The 12138-nt window shown below is 45.5% G+C and overlaps 1 protein-coding gene across 1 annotated transcript in view; it reads left to right on the forward strand.

Annotated features, from left to right (window-relative positions):
- The window catches only part of LOC126187739 (uncharacterized), a 330635-nt gene that overhangs the window by 177695 nt on the left and 140802 nt on the right, over window positions 1–12138 (forward strand). The window contains exon 3 of the mRNA XM_049928989.1: window positions 10674–10994. Coding sequence (XP_049784946.1) covers window positions 10674–10994 — 321 coding nt within the window. The remainder of the gene's footprint in view (window positions 1–10673; window positions 10995–12138) is intronic.

Below are 12138 nucleotides of genomic sequence, written 5' to 3' on the forward strand. Positions count from 1 at the left end.
AAACCCCCCCTCCCCCCGTCCGTTCTCAGTTCCCGCGCCCGGGTTCCCGGGTTCGATTCCCGGCGGGGTCAGGGATTTTCTCTGCCTCGTGATGACTGGGTGTTGTGTGATGTCCTTAGGTTAGTTAGGTTTAAGTAGTTCTAAGTTCTAGGGGACTAATGACCATAGATGTTAAGTCCCATAGTCCTCAGAGCCATTTGAACCATTTGAAACTCCCCCTCCCCCCAGCAGCTACCATGCCTACATCAACATGATCCCCCCCCCCTCCCTCCTATTTCCTCCACCTACCCACATTTCAAATCCTATCATCCAATTACAAGCAAATTTCAATGGGCCACCCTTCCTAACTCATATCTCCACACTGACTTTTATCCATACTAGCCCTCAGATCCTCCTTAGACATAAATTCCTATACACCTCCCAGTTTCCTAATCAAACACGACCTCTTGCCGCCTTGTCCCACCCCTTACCGATCAGGCACTTCTCAGCCCAACATCATCCACCTCAATCCCAAAGACAGCGGTCAATACATTTTTTCCATCCCTCCATCCTCCATTTCCACTCTTAATACAATTAGTGACACGTGACCATGAAACTGGCCGAAACAGCTCCCTCATACACATCACAGCACCAGCAATTCCGTCATCACCAGTGTGTGTTTTATTTTGTAGTAATCATATTCTGATGTATTTTGCTTCAATTATTTTATTCGTATCAATTGCACAAAACCATGTGTCATGTATGTCATATATCAAACGAGTCTGCTAGGAAATTCAACAGTTGCAACCAATAAATCCTTCGAGCTCATCTTGAACTTAACTTTATTGGTAGGCAAGCTTTAAATAGCTGCTAGTGTGTTACTGAAAAGATGTGTTACCGAATAACGAATATCTTCCTGGATTAAAATGAATAGCTTTATATCGTTACGAAGATTATTTTTATTTCCAGCATGGACTCCATAAACTGAGCTTTTGGTTTGAAAAAGGAATCATTTATTTATGACAAATTTCATCCTCAGTTCCTTGATCAGACCTCTGTAGGACGTCCATGAGTTCATACCACAAATAATTCGTTTTACACGCTTTTGCACTCGGAAAAAGTGGTTCGGCTAAATGAGTTGACCAAAAAAAGATCCTCTATGGCATTATGGAACAGAAAGCAAGCGAAATATGTAAGGTTTTTGTTTTCTCTTACCTAGGTCTGGCAACAGCCTCATTAAAATTAAAGATTTGTTCAGACCCTTAAGACGCTCTGTGTAGTGTCGCCGTCATGACTGAATCACGACACTCTTCATACAGTTCTGTACTCTTTCCATTGCGCCAACCGCTACGTTGAGACAACACCAGTATAAATGGCTAATATCTCACCCGACCAGCGCCAAGATTACTTTCTTTGTCATCTGGAACTCGTAAATTCTGTCATTTTTATTTGTAACCAAGTCCTGCAAAACCATAAATTTGGAAGAAATCATTTATGAAGAATAGGCACGTCCCCTTGTAAATGCCTCACAGATTTTTAGAACACATTCCCGTGCACAGGTCAGCTTTACTGGGTGCAGCGTTTCCTAGGCTCTTGGACGTGAGGGCTTAGCCGCTTTCCAGCTGCACCAAGCTTCTGTACAATACACAGAACGTTCTCTTCCACAAGGGAGTGGCCGAGGAAATATGTTTCCCGCGTTCCTCTTTAATCAATTACTGATAGGTACTGCGTTGGCGCATGCCTTTCGAATAACACCCCAGTGATTGAACCATCACAGTTAGTTGGCAGTTTCCAACACTTTTACAATCAATAATGATGTAGGTCGAAACAATGAATCAAAATTAGAGCCATCATCGGGATTCGAACCTACGTCTCCTGCTTACTAACAAGGGAAACTCCCTGTAGCATCTCCCTCAGATTTAATTGTAAGAGGACCCATGGATAGCCCGTCAAAAACTGAATGCAGGTCCAACATGAAAACACGAAGAAGGTGTACTGCACTGTGAAAAATAAGAAAAATAGTATCAGTGATCGGTTCAAGATGCAGAAGTGTAATTTAGAGGAGAGAGTGAGGCACATGGCGTCGTGGTTAGACTGCTAAGTGGGCGACACGTGTTCAAACCTCCCTCGTGCCAACTTTTTTTCCCGCTTTTTGCTTTATTAAAATTTGTGTCTATATCGTGGTATAACGTCCGTTTGCAAAAGCTAGGTATAAGGTAGGAACCTATAATGACAGTTGATTCTGCGGAACTACTCTATTAGCAGTCGAAAGGATGTGGCTTTCGAACGGTAACCGCAAACGTTTGATGAGAAGGCAACAACTCAACCGAATCTTCCACAAGGCGTTAGTGACATCACGTGCGTCATATGATAGATCGACGCACCTAATTTGTAAGACTGGTTAGTGAGTGAGGTATACCTCTTTGCTTGTTGTAGTTGAATGAGAATTTGATCACTCCCAAGGAAATGATGAAAGCACAATAGTATGCCACATAAGCTGCAACAAATGAACGCAACAGTTTCACCATTACATAGTTTCTCTGTGCTCTGTTAAAACATATGTTTTCAACGTTTTTAAAGTTGCGTTCCGTTTTGTAAATCTTGACTCTTGAATTCCTTTCTTGTGATGTAGTTCACACGCTTTTATTTGTTGCTTTCATTTCTGTGAGACGTCTTTGTGGTATCTCGCCTGCTCTCACTATTAATCACATTTACTTGCGACGGTGACGTATTCTTACCACATGGTTTATATTCTAAAACCAATCTATAGTATGACAACTGCCAAGACTACAGAAAAAGAACAAACATTTCAGTAATCGGACGGACAGTCCATAATGTTGTGAAAAAAAATAAAACAAATGGCACGAAGAAGTTTTGCACACAGCTCGCCCGCGTGACAGTCCAACACCGTGACGACGCACCCACGACGCCGGTGCTGAAGCAGGCTGATCTTCATTGCACTTCTTTTTCTTGGACCGCTCTGTGTTTCATTTTTGCTTCTTTATTCATAGTTCAGAACACTTTCTTCCTGTTTTCGTACTTGATCTGTGTTCAATTTTTGACAGGCAATCCACTGGGTCATCTTACCAAGAAATCTGAAGGGTTTTCGATGGGGAGTTTCCCTTGTAAGATATATGAAAGGCCGTTAGCTCTTCTACATTTGAATCAGTATCACCGAGGCTCTCCATTATTGGGATAGCACCCTAGCAGTGAGTTAAATGGTGTTAATCCTGCCTGTACTGAAGAAATTGCAAAAACGTGGGATTTGAGGAGATGGGACCTGGATAAACTGAAAGAACCAGAGGTTGTAGAGAGCTTCAGGGAGAGCATTAGGGAACAATTGACAAGAATGGCGGAAAGAAATACAGTAGAAGAAGAATGGGTAGCTTTGAGGGATGAAGTATTGAAGGCAGCAGAGGATCAATTAGGTAAAAAGACGAGGGCCTGTAGAAATCCTTGGGTAATAGAAGAAATATTGAATTTAATTGATGAAAGGAGAAAATATAAAAATGCTGTGAATGGAGCAGGCAAAAAGGAATACAGACGTCTCAAAATTGAGATCGACAGAAAGACGTAAGTGGAAACAAGGTCCCGGGAGTACACAACATTCCATTAGCACTACTGACAGCCTTGGGAGAGCCAGTCCTGACAAATCTCTACCATCTGGTGAGCAAAATGTATGAGACTGGCGAAATACCCTCAGACTTCAAGAAGAATATAATAATTCCAATCCCAAAGAAAGCAGGTGTTGACAGATGTGAAAATTACCGAACTATCAGTTTAATAAGCCACGGCCGCAAAATACTAACGTGAATTCTTTACAGACGAATGGAGAAACTGGTAGGGGCAGACCTCGGGGAAGATCAGTTTGGATTCCGTAGAAATGTTGGAACACGTGAGGGAATACTGACCCTACGACTTATCTTAGAAGCTAGGTTAAGGAAAGGCAAATCTACATTTCTAATATTTTTAGACTTAGAGAAAGCTTTTGACAATGTTGACTGGAATACTCTCTTCCAAATTCTGAAGGTGGCAGGGGTAAAACACATGGAGTGAAAGGCTATGTTATTCAATCTGTATATTGGGCAAGCAGTAAAGGAAGCAAAAGTAAAATTCGGAGTAGGTATTAAAATCCATGGAGAAGAAATAAAAACTTTAAGGTTCGCCGATGACATTGTAATTCTGTCAGAGACAGCAAAGGACTTGGAAGAGCAGTTGAACGGAATGGACAGTGTCTTGAAAGGAGGACCTAAGATAAAGATCAACAAAAGCAAAACGAGGATAATGGAATGTAGTCGAATTAACTCAGGTGATGTTGAAGGAATTAGATTACGAAATGAGGCACTTAAAGTAGTAAAGGAGTTTTGCTATTTGGGGAGCAAAATAACTGATGATGGTCGAAGTAGAGAAGATATAAAATGTAGACTGGCAATGGCAAGGAAAGCGTTTCTGAAGAAGAGAAATTTGTTAACGTCGAGTATAGATTTAAGTGTCAGGAAGTCGTTTCTGAAAGTATTTGTATGGAGTGTAGCCATGTTTGGAAGTGAAACGTGGACGATAAATAGTTTGCACAAGAACAGAATAGAAGCTTTTGAAATGTGGTGCTACAGAAGAATGCTGAAGATTAGATGGGTAGATCACATAACTAATGAGGAGGTACTAAATAGAATTTGGGAGAAGAGGAGTTTGTGGCACAACTTGACTAGAAGAAGGGATCGGTTGGTAGGACATGTTCTGAGGCATCAAGGGATCACCAATTTAGTATTGGAGGGCAGCGTGGAGGGTAAAAATCGTAGAGGGAGACCAAGAGATGAATACACTAAGCTCCCGAGCACGGGGTCCCGGGTTCGATTCCCGGCGGGGTCAGGGATTTTCACCTGCCTCGAGATGACTGGGTGTTTGTGTTGTCCTCATCATTTCATCGTGATTCATAAAAGTGTCGAGATTGGGCTGAGCAAAGGTTGGGAATTTGTATGGGTGCTGACAACCGCGCAGTTGACGCCCCACGAACCAAACATCATCATCATCATCAATACACTAAGCAGTTTCAGAAGGATATAGGCTACAGTACGTACTGGGAGATGAAGCAGCTTGCACAGGATAGAGTAGCATGGAGAGCTGCATCAGACCAGTCTCAGGACTGAAGACCACAACAACAACAACTGCCTGTACATCAGGTGTAGGTAATACAAGAACGGCGCAGTCAAATGTAGCTCGCCTCCGCTTTGAATGCGAATGCAACATTTCTATTTCTGAAACAGAGTATAAACAGCTAGCGAAATGGACAGTTTTATACACTAACTGATTGTTAGCATTCTTCTGTCAGCTTTTCTGTTTATTTCATCGGTGAAGGTAGACATTTCCCTTTGCGGTCTGCAAAATGACATTCTCGATAGAAGTAAGAATTAAAATTGTTGAAACATATATGAAAACGAGATCGATTAAGGAAACTCATGGAATTTTGTACATCAAGTATCCGGACAGATGACTGCCAGCAAAGAGAGCAATACAGAATCCATATAAAAATTGGCGCATTTATACGGGGTGTTCAAAAAGTCTCCCCGCAGTTAGCTGCATGCCGTATTCCGCGGTGAATATACCGAAATGAAACTCAGAAAAATACAAGTTATTAATTTATTGAATATTCATTTTTGCTTACAAATTTTCACATTAAATGTTGAAAGTGTCCCCCCTGTTGTTGAATACACAATTCATTTCGTCTAATCATTTTTCCAAACACAAGCTGTAACATTTCTTCTGTAACAGAAACAGTGAAAGTGGATATTGCAGTTTGCAAATCGTCGATGGATTTTGGACAGTTTTTATAGACAGTTGCTTTCGCTGCACCCCAGAAGAAAAAGTCAGGTGGTATTAGGTCAGGCAGCCGGCCGAAGTGGCCGTGCGGTTAAAGGCGCTGCAGTCTGGAACCGCAAGATCGCTACGGTCGCAGGTTCGAATCCTGCCTCGGGCAGGGATGTTTGTGATGTCCTTAGGTTAGTTAGGTTTAACTAGTTCTAAGTTCTAGGGGACTAATGACCTCAACAGTTGAGTCCCATAGTGCTCAGAGCCATTTGAACCATTTTATTAGGTCAGGCGATCGTGGAGGCCAAAGTCCCTGTGAAATTATGCGATCACCAAAACCATCAGCAAACAGTGACATTGTAACGACAGCTGTATGCGCGGTTGCACCATCTTGTTGAATACAACCGTTCCGTATTTCACTTAACACAAGTTCTGAGTACAGAATGTCACTGCAGTATCGTTGTGCGTTTATTGTTTCGTTATAAAATATGGGACCCACAATCCGACGTCTAGAAATTGCAATCCAATCTCCTATTTTCACAGAATGAAGTGGTTCCTGATGAATACACAATGGATTTGCAGTGCTCCACATACGAGAATTTTGCGAGTTCATGTACCCGGATAAATGAAACCACGCCTCATCGGTGAAAAACGTTTCACTAAGAATATCCCTTCCATTTTGTAGAACTAAATTTTTGAACCTTTGACAATAATGCAGTCTGTTGCCATGATCAGTATTTTTCAGTTCTTGCACGACTGTCACTTCGTGTGGGAAAATTTCTAATTTTTTCCTTACAGCTGTGCGGGCCGTTCCGACACTAACATCGATTTCCTGGGCGGGTTTTCTTACTGACTTGTTCGGACTCATGGACATTTCATCGTAAATATCGAGTAGTTTATCCTCACACAAAACGCTCGGACGACCACTTCTCAGTGCATCTGCCACTGAACCCGTAGATCGAAATTTGTTAATCAAATCTCGCAGAGTATCGCGATGTAGGAGTGTTGTCTCTGGGAAAACTGGACTAAATGTTTGACGAACTGAAACTGTGTATTTACCGCAAGCTTTGTACACTTGTTCGATTAAAAACTCACGTTTTTCAGTGGTTAGCATTTTAACAGTGACAAAAACGAAACAAACGAACAAAGGTACTTAACTTAAATGTTCACGTCAGCACGTAACGACACACACCAACGATACTACAGACGCTGGCTGAGATAAACGAAACAGTGAACAGTGGAATGTTGGGAGAGTCCACTTAAAGGGAAGTAACCCAGGCAGGCGAACAATCATACGGCACGCGCGGCTAACAATCATACAGCACAGCGGAGAGACTTTTTGAACACCCCGTAGATCTGTGCAAAATGTGAAGCGACAAAGAATTCCTTCAGTTGGCACACCAGAAGTTTTTGGAGACATTCACCGAAGAGTTATTCCCAGCCAAAAGAAGTCTACTCGTTCACTGGCCCAACAGGCGCAAGTAAGTAGGACGACTTGCAAGCGGGTGCTGAAAAAAAATCTTAATTTGAAGCCATAACGTGTGACGGGTGTCACGGGAGGATGGTAAGCAGAAACGTGTAGATTACTGCACAATGCTTTTGAATAACATCAACGATAGTTTGTTAGACCCTTTCCATTACATCACGAGCGCTGAAGCATGGTTTCATCTTTCTTGTTACGTGAATTCACAGAACACGACGTGCTGGACAGCGGAGAATCCTAACACTGTGCGTCAGCAACCACTGCATGATTGAGAAAATCGATGTTTGGTGCGGTGTAACAGAAACGCACATCACAAGACCGATGATTCTTCACACTACGCTCAACGCGGTTGCTTGTATGTAAATTTTTGATACATTTTGTGCTCGAGTCGTTGAATGTGAGCGACAATACTGCATCTTCCAGCAAGATAGGGCAACATGCCACATGTCTCAGATATCCCTGGAATGAGTCCATGATGTCTTCACTGAGGAACGACCTGTCAGCAAACATTTGTGGCCAACAAAACGGTCGGATCTAAAAATATGTGATTTTTTCATGAGGTGAGACATAAAGAGCAACGTCTATGAAGCAAATCCACACACAATACAGAACTCTAAAGGCGATACCGGCCGTGAAACTGTTGCCTTCGATATCCGAACTTTATGCCGGTTGTACCTGAGTATGTTTAGACTTGCAAAAAAATGGCTCAAATAGCTCTGAGCACTATGGGACTTAACTTCTGAGGTCATCAGTCCCCTAGAACGTAGAACTACTTAAACCTAACTAACCTAAGGGCATCGCGCACATCCATGCCCGAGGCAGGATTCGAACCTGCGACACTAGCGGCCGCGCGGTTCCAGACAGTAGCGAATAGGACCGCTCGGCCGGCTTAGACTTGCACAGCTGTGTATTGATGTTGCAGGGGGTAACTTTCAGTGTCTCCTAAAAATGTATTTTTCACTGTATTTTTCATTGTAAATAAATGGTATGTCCAATTCAGTTCTTCATTTCTGTAATTTAACTGAATTTTGTTTGTATTTACACGAACTACTTTTACATGCATCACCCAGTTGATGTCCCAACGTCATACTGAGTTTCACCTTTATCTACGATAATGATGTAGGCTGAAGCAATGAATCAACATTTTTTCCAGCACTGGGATTCGAACCAGGTTCCTGCTTGCTAAGGCCATGACGCCACATTGGCACGGCACCTGGCACAGCTAGCACGTCTCCCTCCGCATACTAATGTATTCCACGCAGCGGTTGTAACTGCACTGTGAATGTGGCGTAAGTGCTAGCGCGTTTTCCTTAGTAAACATGAACCTGCGTTAGAATCCCAGTGACCGGCCGCGGTGGCCGTGCGGTTCTAGGCGCTCCAGTCCGGAGCCGCGCTGCTGCTACGGTCGCAGGTTCGAATCCTGCCTCGGGCATGGGTGTGTGTGATGTCCTTAGTTTAGTTAGGTTTACGTAGTTCTAAGTTCTAGGGGACTGATGACCACAGCAGTTGAGTCCCATAGCGCTCAGAGCCATTTGAACCATTTTTTAGAATCCCAGTGCTGGTAAAAGTTTTAATTCACTGCTTCGGCCTACATCGGTAACGGAGGTAAAGGTGAGCCTCAATATGTCTCAGAAACCTCCACTGTACCTGATAAATAATTTTATAAGCATTACTGACCATGTACACTACTGGCCATTAAAATTTCTACACCACGAAGATGACGTGCTACAGACACGAAATTTCACCGACAGGAAGAAGATGCTGTGATATGCAAATGATTAACTTTTCAGAGCATTCACACAAGGTTGGCGCCGGTGGCGACACCTACAACGTGCTGACATGAGGAAAGTTTCCAACCGATTTTGCATAGTCCGCAGCTCGTCCGGGTTCGATTCCCGGCGGGGTCAGGGATTTTCTCTGCCTCGTGATGACTGAGTGTTGTGTGATGTCCTTAGGTTAGTTTGGTGTAAGTAGTTCTAAGTTCTAGGGGACTGATGACCATAGATGTTAAGTCCCATAGTGCTCAGAGCCATTTGAACCATTTTTTTGATTTTGCGTACACAAACAGCAGTTGACCGGCGTTGCCTGGTGAAACGTGGTTGTGATGCCTCGTGTAAGGAGGAGAAATGCGTACCATCACGTTTCCGACTTTTATAAAGTTCAGATTGTAGACTATCGCGATTGCAGTTTATCGTATCGCCACATTGCTGCTCGCGTTGGTCCACATCCAATGACTGTTAGCAGAATATGGAATCGGTGGGTTCAGGAGGGTAATACGGAACGCCGTGCTGGATCCCAACGGCCTCGTATCACTAGCAGTCGAGATGACAGGCATCTTATCCGCATGGCTGTAACCGTGCAGCCACGTCTCGATCCCTGAGTCAACAGATGGGGACGTTTGCAAGACAACAACCATCAGCATGAACAGTTCGACGACGTTTGCAGCAGCATGGACTATCAGCTCGGAGACCATGGCTGCGGTTACCCTTGACGCTGCATCACAGACAGGAGCGCCTGCGATGGTGTACTCAACGGTGAAACTGGGTGCACCAATGGCAAAACGTCATTTTTTCGGATGAATCCAGGTTCTGTTTACAGCATCATGATGGTTGCATCCGTGTCTGGCGACATCGCGGTGAACGCACATTGGAAGCGTGTAATCCTTATCGCCATACTGGCGTATCACCCGGCATGATGGTATGGGTTGCCATTGGTTACACGTCTCGGTCACCTCTTGTTCGCATTGATGGCACTTTGAACAGTGGACGTTACATTTCAGGTGTGTTACGACCCGTGGCTCTACCCTTCATTCAATCTATGCGAAACCCTACATTTCAGCAGGATAATGCACGACCACATGTTGCAGGTCCTGTACGGGCCTTTCTGGATACAGAAAATGTTCGACTGCTGCCCTGGCCAGCACATTCTCCAGATCTCTCACCAATTTAAAACGTGTGGTCAATGGTGGCCGAGCAAGTGGCTCGCCAGAATACGCCAGTCACTACTCTTGATGAACTGTGGTATCGTGGCGGAGCTGCATGGGCAGCTGTACCTGTACACGCCATCCAAGCTCTGTTTGACTCAATGCCGAGGCGTATCAAGGCCGTTATTACGGCCAGAGGTGGTTGTTCTGTGTTCTGATTTCTCAGGATCTGTGCACCCAAACTGCGTGAAAATGTAATCACATGTCAGTTCTTGCATAATATATTTTTCCAATCAATACCCGTTTATCAACTGCATTTCTTCTTGGTGTAGCAATTTTAATGGCCAGTAGTGTATGTTGCGATCAGTAGATAGGACTATAAGGACACATGGAGCGATTTTGAATGCACCTTGTTGCTAGCGTGTTTGGTGACTACTGCTTCGAGTGGGGCGGCGTCAGACGGTGCTGGTGGTGTTGCTGTTGCAGCGCGAGGCGGGCGGCGGCGGCGCGTGGCGCGGCGTGGCGCGCTGCCTGCTGGCGCGGGGGGACCTGCTGGTGCTGGAGGACCTGGCGGAGCGCGGCTTTCGCATGGCGGACCGCCGCCGCGGCCTGGACGCCGCGCACTGCGGCGCCGCGCTGCGCCAGCTGGCGCGCCTGCACGGGCTCGCGCTCGCCATGAAGCGCCGCCGCCCCCAGCGCTTCCGGCAGCGCGTCGCCGGCGCCCTCGCGGAGACCTTCTTCGTCGCCGACAACAGCGCCTGGTACCGCGAGTACTACCGCTCCGCCGCCGACAACGCCGTTGCCATGGTACGCCAGCGAGGCTCTCCCTCCACAACTAGGCTCGACGGGCAAAATATTACCACCAACCTTAAAAGAACACATCGGTCGCTTTGGGAACTGTAGACGGTATGCACCTGCGATCCTTCACCGCTCACGTAAGTCGAAGTAGTGAGGTGGCTGTATCCGCCAGTTGGTCGTACTAAATCCGCGCAGTAACCTTTGTTGATACGGAGATGCGTCACAGTGAAAGACGCTATCGTCCCATGACCACACTATGAATCACGTTGCTCGATTTCTTGGTGTATGAACCCGGACATCCTTACATGTCTACGAGTGAGTGATGCTAATCGGTAGACACAGATCTCGCACCTTGCGATTAGCACATTTTCGGCAAGTTGAAAGGACATTTGGTTGGTGGGGAGGGGGGGGGGGGAAGTTTTTGCAGTGAAAACATGGTGTGTCGTGGGGCGATCACTCCGTTTTTAAAATACACTCCTGGAAATTGAAATAAGAACACCGTGAATTCTTTGTCCCAGGAAGGGGAAACTTTATTGACACATTCCTGGGGTCAGATACATCACATGATCACACTGACAGAACCACAGGCACATAGACACAGGTAACAGAGCATGCACAATGTCGGCACTAGTACAGTGTATATCCACCTTTCGCAGCAATGCAGGCTGCTATTCTCCCATGGAGACGATCGTAGAGATGCTGGATGTAATCCTGTGGAACGGCTTGCCATGCCATTTCCACCTGGCGCCTCAGTTGGACCAGCGTTCGTGCTGGACGTGCAGACCGCGTGAGACGACGCTTCATCCAGTCCCAAACATGCTCAATGGGGGACAGATCCGGGGATCTTGCTGGCCAGGGTAGTTGACTTACACCTTCTAGAGCACGTTGGGTGGCACGGGATACATGCGGACGTGCATTGTCCTGTTGGAACAGCAAGTTCCCTTGCCGGTCTAGGAATGGTAGAACGATGGGTTCGATGACGGTTTGGATGTACCGTGCACTATTCAGTGTCCCCTCGACGATCACCAGTGGTGTACGGCCAGTGTAGGAGATCGCTCCCCACACCATGATGCCGGGTGTTGGCCCTGTGTGCCTCGGTCGTATGCAGTCCTGATTGTGGCGCTCACCTGCACGGCGCCAAACACGCATACCA

The sequence above is a fragment of the Schistocerca cancellata genome, chromosome 5 (assembly GCF_023864275.1).
Source record: "Schistocerca cancellata isolate TAMUIC-IGC-003103 chromosome 5, iqSchCanc2.1, whole genome shotgun sequence".
NCBI classification, from domain to species: domain Eukaryota; kingdom Metazoa; phylum Arthropoda; class Insecta; order Orthoptera; family Acrididae; genus Schistocerca; species Schistocerca cancellata.